We start from the raw sequence: 14,209 nt of genomic DNA on the forward strand, positions 1-14,209 counted from the left end.
GCCCTAAATTATCATAGCAGCGAAAAAATCCACTGCAGTGATATGAATATCCATTCAGATACCGAAAAAATGCAACATGATTCCTATATATAACTTTGAAACAACATTATGTTTGTTTTACTAAAAAACAACAACGAGAATACTGCTGTAGTTATCATTATTTGTCCAAAAAACACCCAGAAATAAATTCAATAAAATACCCTGTTATGAAAACACACAGTGGATAGTGGAGGACTAACTTATTCAATAGTGTGTGACAAATCTATTTATGAGCCATCAATCAGATGTAAAATGTGGTGACTGACCATATAGAAACTCAGAAAAAATAATAAATAAATAAATGAAAACGTGAAATGAATCCAATATAAAAATGAAATAAATATAAATTGTATAACAGGCACATAATAAACCCACCCCAGTACAGATCGGTGCCGGGTGTCTGGAGCCTCCCCCTGCAGGTTGGGGCAACCAAACATTCCCTCAACCGCTGCCTAGGTGAATAAATAACCCAATCCAATTCTTACTTTTCCTTGGAAAATTATTTTAAAAAAACTCCACTTCAAGGGACAAATGGATGAAAGGTTTGATACTGAGGAAGAGAGAGAGGCCCTTGCCAACTTGGAAGCTTTGGAACGTGAGAGTAACCCTGTTGAAGTGAGTGGTTTTCCTGACCACCTAGTGGGGAAAAGTAAGAAATTTCCAACATTTAGTTTATGTCCGGCTGTGGAGGTGTTCACTCGGTTGGTGACCAAGGAAATAGAAGAACTTTCAGCTAAGGGATTTGGTACGTCCAACTTTGGGCAACAAGAAAAACAAGCTTTACAGGCCCTAAAAGAATGGGATGATGTAGTGTACAAGGCAGCCGATAAAGGCGGAAATCTGGTCATCTGGCCTCGTACTCTTTATGAGAAGCAAGCCTATAAACTACTGGATGACAGAGCATGCTATAAGAAACTTGCTTTAAATCCTATGGATTCTTATCAAGTAGAATTGATTGAAATCTTAGAGAAGGCCTTCTGTGAAGGCATTATCCCAAAGAGATTACTTGAATTAATTAGAAACATGCATCCCAGGATGCCAACACTATACCTTATCCCGAAAATACACAAAAACCCTACTGACCCTCCAGGCAGACCAATCGTGTCCGGCAATGGTGGTTTGTGTGAAGTAATTACTCAGGTACTGGACTTCTATCTCAAACCCCTAGTGAATCAACTTCCATCATTTATCAAGGACACTACGGCTGCCTTGCAGAGGCTGGATAATCTCCAATTGAGTCCCAACAGTGTAATGGTGACCGCTGATGTAGAGGCACTCTATACCTCCATCAGGCATGCAGATGGGATCAGGGCTGTGGCACTGTATTTGAGTGCAAGTAATCTGGACAGAAATTTGGTTCAACTTTTGTTGGAACTGCTTGAGTTTGTTTTGTCGCACAACGTTTTTGTTTTCGGGCAGGGCACGTATCTGCAGTTGCAGGGTACTGCGATGGGGGCTTGCTGTGCCCCCTCCTATGCAAACCTTTTTCTGGGGGCATGGGAAAGGGAGATCTTTATGTGCAATCCCATCCCCCAGAATGATCTCATCCAAGGTTGGATGAGATATATTGATGATGTTTGGTTTGTATGGGAGGGGGGGATTAAAGATCTGCACATCTTCATGGCAGCCCTCAATCGCAATGATCTGAATATCAAGTTGACCTATAAATATGGTAGGTCTGTGGATTTCCTCGACTTGCAGATACGTGCCCTGCCTGAGGGTGATCTTATTACTGATATCTTTCGTAAGCCCACTGCGACTAACTCGTTGTTACATGCAGAGTCTGCCCATTTACCGTCCACAATAAAAGGAATACCTGTTGGGCAATTTTTGCGGGTAAGGCGAATATGCTCGAAAGACGAAGATTTTTGCATGCAGGCTGATGACCTTGCGGATAGATTTTTACAGCGAGGCTACAGCCAAAAAACAATACGTAAGGGTAGAATAAGGGCAGAAAAGACTCCTAGAAATACCCTATTGTATGGTAATAGTAGCAGGCCAAACAAGGATAAGGATCAAGTCAGGTTAATCACTGGATACCATAATAAATGGTTTCAATTCAAGAACATCATTGAGAAACATTGGGCGGTTTTACATACTGATCCTGTATTGAAACAATTCTTGCCCTCTAAGCCATCAATAGTGGCCAAAAGGTCCAAAAATATTCGCGATATTTTGGTACATAGCCATTACAACCCACATAATAAGAGCAAAGGAGCAAATCAAGATCTAATAGGCTTTTTTCCATGTGGCCGTTGCAAGGCTTGTGCCAATTGCGTAAAGGCTAAGAAATTCACCAACTTCAATGGATCCAAAAATTATGAGATCAGAAGCTTCCTGTCATGCTCTTCCAAGGGTGTTATATACCACTCTACGTGCCCATGCGGCAAGATCTATATAGGCCTTACAACGAGGGAGTTAAAAATACGGATCCGGGAACATTGCCTTGATATAGAAAAATCTAAAGGGGTTCATGATTTCGCCAGCCTTAAAACACTTCCAAGGCATTATAAGAAATTTCATAACAGTGATCCTAGGCAGATGAAAGTTAAGGCCATAGATCTTGTTAGCATGGGACCTAGGGGTGGTGACCTAGCCAAAAAATTGGCTCAGGTCGAGAGCCGATGGATTTATCGGCTGGGAACATTAGCACCTCAGGGCCTCAATGAAAGTTTGGGCTTTGGGGCCTTTTTGTGACTTACATAGTTCATCCATCTGCTCTGTCTTGGTGTGCATTGGTCATTTTTAATCTTTTTTAATTAGTTTTTGTGTCTTTGAGGTTTGTTTATATGTTTGTTTTAATTTGTTTTAATTCAGTTTTATTTTCTTCATAGAGTTTTGGGTCCCACTGAATTGTAGAGGATGTGTATCTTGCCATTACCTGTTTACCCCTGGTCTTCTCTGATCGGATTTCCTGATGGACGTATCGGATATGGTTGGATTTACCTTCTTGACCACAGAGGATGGTTGGCGAGGGATGTTCGATGCCTTTGTCTTCAGCGCCTTGCTCATCTTTGGGTCATAGCCATGTTTTGAGTAGGCTTTTTATGCCACATTCCAAGGATTGTTGACCCGCTGATTTATTCAAGAATATCTGTTGCACATAGAACTGCTTTGCCCAGGAGGAGAAGAAGTGATATATCTTTGTGGCATAATATCTTTGATCCTGGCAGAAGTATCACAACTTATTATCTTTTCAACCAACAAGAACTTTCGGTGCCAGGATCGGATTTCAATTATTATAAGCAAGTGACTCTGATATTGGTGTGTGATCTCCACTGGACATTAGCCATATATGGATTTGAAAAGATGATTCCATGTTTGAATCATCCTTATTAATAGATGTTAATGGAGGCTTGATATATGATTGTCCCCATTATAAGTATTAGTGTTTTGATGTTATTTATGTGTTATTTAAATGGTTTGTATTTATTAAACCTATTATACTGGTAATTACCGTATATACAAATTCTGGGTCAACGGTGGTGGGTCTAGACTTGGCACATTCATGTGGATGAGCCTATTATTTTATTAGGTCTCATGCTTATTAAATGTTCCTTTCACCTCATTAAATGTTCCTTTCACCTCACTATTAATATTCATTATTTATTTATTATTGTTATTCATTTATATAATGGGGATTATATTGTCATGTGGCTCTTGTAGATATCAACAGTAGGACCCATCCTGCAGGTGAGCCCTCTGTGATTCCTGTAGCCATTTGATTTATGATTGCCATTTTTTTCTTCATCACGTTATATTCTTACTTCTTTTCATACTATATTTGCTTCACTTAATTTGGATTGGGTTATTTATTCACCTAGGCAGCGGTTGAGGGAATGTTTGGTTGCCCCAACCTGCAGGGGGAGGCTCCAGACACCCGGCACCGATCTGTACTGGGGTGGGTTTATTATGTGCCTGTTATACAATTTATATTTATTTCATTTTTATATTGGATTCATTTCACGTTTTCATTTATTTATTTATTATTTTTTCTGAGTTTCTATATGGTCAGTCACCACATTTTACATCTGATTGATGGCTCATAAATAGATTTGTCACACACTATTGAATAAGTTAGTCCTCCACTATCCACTGTGTGTTTTCATAACAGGGTATTTTATTGAATTTATTTCTGGGTGTTTTTTGGACAAATAATGATAACTACAGCAGTATTCTCGTTGTTGTTTTTTAGTAAAATAAACATAATGTTGTTTCAAAGTTATATATAGGAATCATGTTGCATTTTTTCGGTATCTGAATGGATATTCATATCACTGCAGTGGATTTTTTCGCTGCTATGATAATTTAGGGCGGGCTAGTTTGAATATACTGTGATGGCATATTGCGGTTTTATGTGGGTATTGTTCCTATAATGGGTTACGGTATATTTTAACAGGGCCTTGATAGGTGTCATCTGATTTTGTCTACGGTTCATGCCACTGCCGTGAAATATTTGTTTTTGCGGTGGGTGCCGGTAGTTGGTGCTTTGAAGTTGGATTGCCCATTCATCCCCGACATGCCGGGAATTTTAGCAGGCGGTCTTATTTAATATCAGGCCCCTGTTGTGTGGTGCGTCGCCGGTTTTGATTTCTATCGCCCCTGCCGGGAATTCTAGCAGGTGGTCGTATTTAACATCAGGTGACGGCATACTCCACCTTTCCTCTATTCTATTGGCTCTAGGCGGCTTTAAAAACTCTATGATGCCTCCCTGTAGACACGCCCCCAGGAGGAAGCTGTCGCGAAACGCGCGTCGGGGTTTGGCGGACAGTGGCGTGCCATGTGTGGCTGGTATCGGGAGCACCTTACGATTCAGGTAACATGTATATTTATGGGTTTCTATTCACTTTGTGTATTAGACACATACAGTAGCATGTGGACAATTGTCTCTACACTGGTTGAGCTTGCTGCAGACTAAAAAATCTTTTCGGCTTTATACCATTCCCATGTATACATGTAGGCATTAGCTACTTGGAATGCATTTGCAGGTATAATCATTGTGTGTTGCTGGTATCGTAGTACCATATATATAGGGTCCTGACAAAGGTTGTGTTTACTGCTTTTTGTACCAAGTACGGACATAGATATCATTTATTGTGCTAGCAAATTATGGCAGCAGTGATTTTTATCTGCTTCATAAAGTGACTGATCGGTATTGAGATGATTGGATTAATTCCATAGAATATTCCTGCAGGTTATATTGGTTAAACAGAAATTGTTTGAATATTCATTCTGTGTAGTACTAATGTTTAAAATAAATAGATACAGTGGCTGTGGCAGCAATTAGAATTATGATTTCTTGTAGTCTAACTAATTAAAGTGGTCATCACCTACCCACCCAAGGGTGTTACACTATACTTATATTGAGTACTGAGATTCCTATATGAAAATCTACTAAAGGCATTTTTTCAGCATGCTCTAGTATGTAATTTTATAAACCTATGAATGTATTTGTTACCTGGTGCTTTCTCGTAACTATGAGAATTTTACTCACGCCTGTCTCCTAGTAACACTATTTACTTATATGGTTTTGAGGCATTGTTTTATTGTTTGTATTGTTTGGTGTTAATAAAGTTATAACTTTTTACAAAATACTCGTTGGTTCATCGTGCGGCTTGTCATCTGCTTAGTGAATCAGTATGTTTCAGTGATTTAGTCGAGTGTTTACCCATCCCTAGTTGGTGGTAATGGGTCTGGGTTATATGTTTATATATCGTATTTCTGTCTTTAGGCAGTATACCCAATTCCGTATTATGGATTTTTCAGCCAGAGAATTAAGCTGGCGGCAAAAAGCTTCAAATATTTTTCGCTCCAATGCCTCTCAACCTATGACCGATGCTTCTAATATTGAAAGAGATATGATGAAACAGTACAAAAATTGTATTCATAAAAAAACTAAAATATGGTGGACTAAGACAACATTGGAGAATTATGTAAGTCAGAAAATAATTCCACGGGGTCTACGAGTGCAGCTGTATCCTACATTTGATTTGGGTGAACAGCATTTGATTGACCGTTGGATGACAGCTGCTTCTGCCTGTTCCTTAGAGTTTCTTCAGATAATTATAGAAAGTAACACGGCATCTATAAAGAAGATTGAAGATGAAATAAGTAGATTAGAACTGTTACTCAAAAAAGATGTAAAAAATGATCAATTAGAATCATTTTTGAAAGAGATTGACAACGATCTTGAAAAATGGGAAAAAGACATCTGTGCTGTGAAAACTAAAAAATATTTAAGGGACGTCTCCGATTATGATAACAACAAAATTTATAGATGGCAAAACCCGCGATCTAATGATGAGAAACGGAAAGCTAGATCTGAATCTTTCAGTTCAACATCTTCAACTTCAGATGCAGGGACATCCGTTCAAGGTAATGAGGCCACTCCATGGAATAAACGTACCAGATTTGGAGGTGGCTCAAAGCATGATGAGTTTTTTAAGAAAAGGACTTACCAGAGAAACGATAAAATGAAGGTGATTAATTTGTCCAAACATGTTTTGTCTGAAATGCAGATGTCAATCCTTGAAAAAGGTCTTACTTTCTGTCCATCTTACTCCCTAGATGCCTTCACATCGGTAAAATATGTGCATTTATTTTCAAGGAAAATTATTTTAAAAAAACTCCACTTCAAGGGACAAATGGATGAAAGGTTTGATACTGAGGAAGAGAGAGAGGCCCTTGCCAACTTGGAAGCTTTGGAACGTGAGAGTAACCCTGTTGAGGTGAGTGGTTTTCCTGACCACCTAGTGGGGAAAAGTAAGAAATTTCCAACATTTAGTTTATGTCCGGCTGTGGAGGTGTTCACTCGGTTGGTGACCAAGGAAATAGAAGAACTTTCAGCTAAGGGATTTGGTACGTCCAACTTTGGGCAACAAGAAAAACAAGCTTTACAGGCCCTAAAAGAATGGGATGATGTAGTGTACAAGGCAGCCGATAAAGGCGGAAATCTGGTCATCTGGCCTCGTACTCTTTATGAGAAGCAAGCCTATAAACTACTGGATGACAGAGCATGCTATAAGAAACTTGCTTTAAATCCTATGGATTCTTATCAAGTAGAATTGATTGAAATCTTAGAGAAGGCCTTCTGTGAAGGCATTATCCCAAAGAGATTACTTGAATTAATTAGAAACATGCATCCCAGGATGCCAACACTATACCTTATCCCGAAAATACACAAAAACCCTACTGACCCTCCAGGCAGACCAATCGTGTCCGGCAATGGTGGTTTGTGTGAAGTAATTACTCAGGTACTGGACTTCTATCTCAAACCCCTAGTGAATCAACTTCCATCATTTATCAAGGACACTACGGCTGCCTTGCAGAGGCTGGATAATCTCCAATTGAGTCCCAACAGTGTAATGGTGACCGCTGATGTAGAGGCACTCTATACCTCCATCAGGCATGCAGATGGGATCAGGGCTGTGGCACTGTATTTGAGTGCAAGTAATCTGGACAGAAATTTGGTTCAACTTTTGTTGGAACTGCTTGAGTTTGTTTTGTCGCACAACGTTTTTGTTTTCGGGCAGGGCACGTATCTGCAGTTGCAGGGTACTGCGATGGGGGCTTGCTGTGCCCCCTCCTATGCAAACCTTTTTCTGGGGGCATGGGAAAGGGAGATCTTTATGTGCAATCCCATCCCCCAGAATGATCTCATCCAAGGTTGGATGAGATATATTGATGATGTTTGGTTTGTATGGGAGGGGGGGATTAAAGATCTGCACATCTTCATGGCAGCCCTCAATCGCAATGATCTGAATATCAAGTTGACCTATAAATATGGTAGGTCTGTGGATTTCCTCGACTTGCAGATACGTGCCCTGCCTGAGGGTGATCTTATTACTGATATCTTTCGTAAGCCCACTGCGACTAACTCGTTGTTACATGCAGAGTCTGCCCATTTACCGTCCACAATAAAAGGAATACCTGTTGGGCAATTTTTGCGGGTAAGGCGAATATGCTCGAAAGACGAAGATTTTTGCATGCAGGCTGATGACCTTGCGGATAGATTTTTACAGCGAGGCTACAGCCAAAAAACAATACGTAAGGGTAGAATAAGGGCAGAAAAGACTCCTAGAAATACCCTATTGTATGGTAATAGTAGCAGGCCAAACAAGGATAAGGATCAAGTCAGGTTAATCACTGGATACCATAATAAATGGTTTCAATTCAAGAACATCATTGAGAAACATTGGGCGGTTTTACATACTGATCCTGTATTGAAACAATTCTTGCCCTCTAAGCCATCAATAGTGGCCAAAAGGTCCAAAAATATTCGCGATATTTTGGTACATAGCCATTACAACCCACATAATAAGAGCAAAGGAGCAAATCAAGATCTAATAGGCTTTTTTCCATGTGGCCGTTGCAAGGCTTGTGCCAATTGCGTAAAGGCTAAGAAATTCACCAACTTCAATGGATCCAAAAATTATGAGATCAGAAGCTTCCTGTCATGCTCTTCCAAGGGTGTTATATACCACTCTACGTGCCCATGCGGCAAGATCTATATAGGCCTTACAACGAGGGAGTTAAAAATACGGATCCGGGAACATTGCCTTGATATAGAAAAATCTAAAGGGGTTCATGATTTCGCCAGCCTTAAAACACTTCCAAGGCATTATAAGAAATTTCATAACAGTGATCCTAGGCAGATGAAAGTTAAGGCCATAGATCTTGTTAGCATGGGACCTAGGGGTGGTGACCTAGCCAAAAAATTGGCTCAGGTCGAGAGCCGATGGATTTATCGGCTGGGAACATTAGCACCTCAGGGCCTCAATGAAAGTTTGGGCTTTGGGGCCTTTTTGTGACTTACATAGTTCATCCATCTGCTCTGTCTTGGTGTGCATTGGTCATTTTTAATCTTTTTTAATTAGTTTTTGTGTCTTTGAGGTTTGTTTATATGTTTGTTTTAATTTGTTTTAATTCAGTTTTATTTTCTTCATAGAGTTTTGGGTCCCACTGAATTGTAGAGGATGTGTATCTTGCCATTACCTGTTTACCCCTGGTCTTCTCTGATCGGATTTCCTGATGGACGTATCGGATATGGTTGGATTTACCTTCTTGACCACAGAGGATGGTTGGCGAGGGATGTTCGATGCCTTTGTCTTCAGCGCCTTGCTCATCTTTGGGTCATAGCCATGTTTTGAGTAGGCTTTTTATGCCACATTCCAAGGATTGTTGACCCGCTGATTTATTCAAGAATATCTGTTGCACATAGAACTGCTTTGCCCAGGAGGAGAAGAAGTGATATATCTTTGTGGCATAATATCTTTGATCCTGGCAGAAGTATCACAACTTATTATCTTTTCAACCAACAAGAACTTTCGGTGCCAGGATCGGATTTCAATTATTATAAGCAAGTGACTCTGATATTGGTGTGTGATCTCCACTGGACATTAGCCATATATGGATTTGAAAAGATGATTCCATGTTTGAATCATCCTTATTAATAGATGTTAATGGAGGCTTGATATATGATTGTCCCCATTATAAGTATTAGTGTTTTGATGTTATTTATGTGTTATTTAAATGGTTTGTATTTATTAAACCTATTATACTGGTAATTACCGTATATACAAATTCTGGGTCAACGGTGGTGGGTCTAGACTTGGCACATTCATGTGGATGAGCCTATTATTTTATTAGGTCTCATGCTTATTAAATGTTCCTTTCACCTCATTAAATGTTCCTTTCACCTCACTATTAATATTCATTATTTATTTATTATTGTTATTCATTTATATAATGGGGATTATATTGTCATGTGGCTCTTGTAGATATCAACAGTAGGACCCATCCTGCAGGTGAGCCCTCTGTGATTCCTGTAGCCATTTGATTTATGATTGCCATTTTTTTCTTCATCACGTTATATTCTTACTTCTTTTCATACTATATTTGCTTCACTTAATTTGGATTGGGTTATTTATTCACCTAGGCAGCGGTTGAGGGAATGTTTGGTTGCCCCAACCTGCAGGGGGAGGCTCCAGACACCCGGCACCGATCTGTACTGGGGTGGGTTTATTATGTGCCTGTTATACAATTTATATTTATTTCATTTTTATATTGGATTCATTTCACGTTTTCATTTATTTATTTATTATTTTTTCTGAGTTTCTATATGGTCAGTCACCACATTTTACATCTGATTGATGGCTCATAAATAGATTTGTCACACACTATTGAATAAGTTAGTCCTCCACTATCCACTGTGTGTTTTCATAACAGGGTATTTTATTGAATTTATTTCTGGGTGTTTTTTGGACAAATAATGATAACTACAGCAGTATTCTCGTTGTTGTTTTTTAGTAAAACAAACATAATGTTGTTTCAAAGTTATATATAGGAATCATGTTGCATTTTTTCGGTATCTGAATGGATATTCATATCACTGCAGTGGATTTTTTCGCTGCTATGATAATTTAGGGCGGGCTAGTTTGAATATACTGTGATGGCATATTGCGGTTTTATGTGGGTATTGTTCCTATAATGGGTTACGGTATATTTTAACAGGGCCTTGATAGGTGTCATCTGATTTTGTCTACGGTTCATGCCACTGCCGTGAAATATTTGTTTTTGCGGTGGGTGCCGGTAGTTGGTGCTTTGAAGTTGGATTGCCCATTCATCCCCGACATGCCGGGAATTTTAGCAGGCGGTCTTATTTAATATCAGGCCCCTGTTGTGTGGTGCGTCGCCGGTTTTGATTTCTATCGCCCCTGCCGGGAATTCTAGCAGGTGGTCGTATTTAACATCAGGTGACGGCAAACTCCACCTTTCCTCTATTCTATTGGCTCTAGGCGGCTTTAAAAACTCTATGATGCCTCCCTGTAGACACGCCCCCAGGAGGAAGCTGTCGCGAAACGCGCGTCGGGGTTTGGCGGACAGTGGCGTGCCATGTGTGGCTGGTATCGGGAGCACCTTACGATTCAGGTAACATGTATATTTATGGGTTTCTATTCACTTTGTGTATTAGACACATACAGTAGCATGTGGACAATTGTCTCTACACTGGTTGAGCTTGCTGCAGACTAAAAAATCTTTTCGGCTTTATACCATTCCCATGTATACATGTAGGCATTAGCTACTTGGAATGCATTTGCAGGTATAATCATTGTGTGTTGCTGGTATCGTAGTACCATATATATAGGGTCCTGACAAAGGTTGTGTTTACTGCTTTTTGTACCAAGTACGGACATAGATATCATTTATTGTGCTAGCAAATTATGGCAGCAGTGATTTTTATCTGCTTCATAAAGTGACTGATCGGTATTGAGATGATTGGATTAATTCCATAGAATATTCCTGCAGGTTATATTGGTTAAACAGAAATTGTTTGAATATTCATTCTGTGTAGTACTAATGTTTAAAATAAATAGATATAGTGGCTGTGGCAGCAATTAGAATTATGATTTCTTGTAGTCTAACTAATTAAAGTGGTCATCACCTACCCACCCAAGGGTGTTACACTATACTTATATTGAGTACTGAGATTCCTATATGAAAATCTACTAAAGGCATTTTTTCAGCATGCTCTAGTATGTAATTTTATAAACCTATGAATGTATTTGTTACCTGGTGCTTTCTCGTAACTATGAGAATTTTACTCACGCCTGTCTCCTAGTAACACTATTTACTTATATGGTTTTGAGGCATTGTTTTATTGTTTGTATTGTTTGGTGTTAATAAAGTTATAACTTTTTACAAAATACTCGTTGGTTCATCGTGCGGCTTGTCATCTGCTTAGTGAATCAGTATGTTTCACAAATTGCAGGAAGTAGTATTCTAGGCAATTAATCTCCGGACATTAGCTCCGGACATTAGCTCCGGACATTAGCTCCGGACAAAGCCACGGAAGTTGGCACAAATTGCAGGAAGTAGTATTCTAGGCAATTATATATTAGATACTGCGACTGATGTGTATAGTTGTAGTATCACCTATATATTGTATGTGATACTGTGACTGCTGTACATACATTATATAGGTGAAACTGATATATATATATATATATATACACTATATAATTGTTGTCTAAGGGTCACTTCCGTCTGTCTGTCTGTCACGGTTATTCATTCGCTGATTGGTCTCGCCAGCTGCCTGTCATGGCTGCCGCGACCAATCAGCGACGGGCACAGTCCTTACTCCCCGCAGTCAGTGCCTGTCGCCCGCATAATCCCCTCCGGTCACCGCTAACACAGGGTTAATGCCGGCAGTAACGGATGGCGTTATGCCGCGGGTAACGCACTCCGTTACCGCCGCTATTAACCCTGTGTGTCCCCAACTTTTTACTAATGACACTGCCTATGCGGCATTAATAGTAAAAAATGTAATGTTAAAAATAATAATAAAAAAAACCTGCCATACTCACCCTCCGTAGTCGCTCGCGCCGGCCGCCTTCTTCCGTTGCAGGTTCCGGTGGCAAAGATGGTATGGGAGAAGGACCTGCCATGACGTCACGGTCATGTGACCGCGACGTCATCACAGGTCCTGCGCTCATACCAACCCTGGGACCCGAAGCTGCCGTGGACTACAAGGGGCCCTCGGAAAGGTTAGTATATGTTTATTTTTTAACCTGTGACAAAACTGCCTGGGTAATATACTACGTCACTGAGCAATATACTACGCGGCTCTGTGCTGTATACTACGTGGCTGGGCAATATACTACGCGGCTCTGTGCTGTATACTACGTGGCTGGGCAATATACTACGTGGACATGCATATTCTAGAATACCCGATGAGTTAGAATCGGGCCACCATCTAGTGTGTGTGTGTGTGTGTGTGTGTGTGTGTATATACATAGATATATACTGCGACTATACACAGCAGTGTCGCCTATATAACGTATATGCAGTAGTCTACATATTATACAGGTGATACTGCAAATGTTGGATACACATTATATAGGCGATACTGCTACTGCTGTATATGATAGTATCACCTATATAGTGTATATACAGCAGTCTATATACATTATATAGGCAATACTGCTACTGGTGTGTATATACATTATATATAGGTGATACTGCTGTGTATATATGTACGTGTGTGTATATATACACACACACACACACACCAGTATCGCCTATATAACGATATACAGTATATACACAGCAGTATCACTTATATAATGTATATACACATCAGTAGCAGTATTGCCTATATATAGACTGCTGTATATACATTATATAGGTGATATTGTGATTATATACAGCAGTAGCAGCCAGTATCACCTATATAATGTATATATAGCAGTCTGTATCTTATATATGTGGGCAATACTGCTACTGATGTGTATATACGTTATATAGGTGATACTGCTGTGTATACAGTGGTGTGATATATACACACACACACACCCCAGTGTCACCTATATAAGGTATATACGCATCAGTAGCAGAGTGTCACCTATATAACATATAGACTGCTATACGTACATTACATAGGTGGTATAGTGATTATATACAGCGGTATCACCTATATAATGTATATATAGCAGTCTATACACATTATATAGGTGCAACTGCTGTATATAATCACTGTACCACCTATATAATTTACGTATAGCAGTCTATATGTTATATAGGCAATACTGCTACTGATGTATATGTTATATAGATGATACTGCTGTTGTGTATACATGTACATATATATATATATATATATATATATATATATATATATATACACACACATAAACACACCCCACAGTGTCACCTATATAAGGTATATATGCATCAGTAGCTGTCACCTATATAAGATATAGATTGCTATATATACATTATATAGGTAGTATAGTGATTATACACAGCAGTATCACCTATATAATGTATATATAGCAGTCTATACACATTATATAGGTGCAACTGCTGTATATACATAAAAAAAATTCATCTTGGGACTCACCCAGGTCCCTGGTGAGGTCGGGAGGATGAAGGGCTGAGGTGGGACGGGTCCTGTCCAGCGTGACAGCGTCGGCGGTGAAGAGGATCCCAGGCATTGGTGAGCAGTTTTCTCTGACGCTGGTGCAGGCCGGCCAGCGTCAGACACACACACAGTCAGGTGGAGGCGCCGGACATTTCAAATCTTTCAATGCGCGCGCGTGGTCTGATCTCCTGCGTGCCCGCGCTGGCACAGGCAGCAGACGAGCGCGCGCAGGACCTAGGAATGCGGCCG

General features: G+C 39.8%; 1 protein-coding gene across 1 annotated transcript; it reads left to right on the plus strand.

Annotated features, from left to right (window-relative positions):
- Positions 1 to 5,607: 5,607 nt before the first annotated feature.
- On the plus strand, positions 5,608 to 9,898 carry LOC138643273 (uncharacterized). Its single transcript, XM_069732203.1, has 2 exons — positions 5,608 to 6,767; positions 8,987 to 9,898. The coding sequence occupies exons 1-2, from the start codon at positions 5,727 to 5,729 to the stop codon at positions 9,002 to 9,004; spliced, it is 1,059 nt and encodes a 352-aa protein (XP_069588304.1). The 5' UTR covers positions 5,608 to 5,726; the 3' UTR covers positions 9,005 to 9,898.
- Positions 9,899 to 14,209: the final 4,311 nt, after the last annotated feature.

The sequence above is a fragment of the Ranitomeya imitator genome, chromosome 1 (genome assembly GCF_032444005.1).
Source record: "Ranitomeya imitator isolate aRanImi1 chromosome 1, aRanImi1.pri, whole genome shotgun sequence".
Lineage (NCBI taxonomy): Eukaryota > Metazoa > Chordata > Amphibia > Anura > Dendrobatidae > Ranitomeya > Ranitomeya imitator.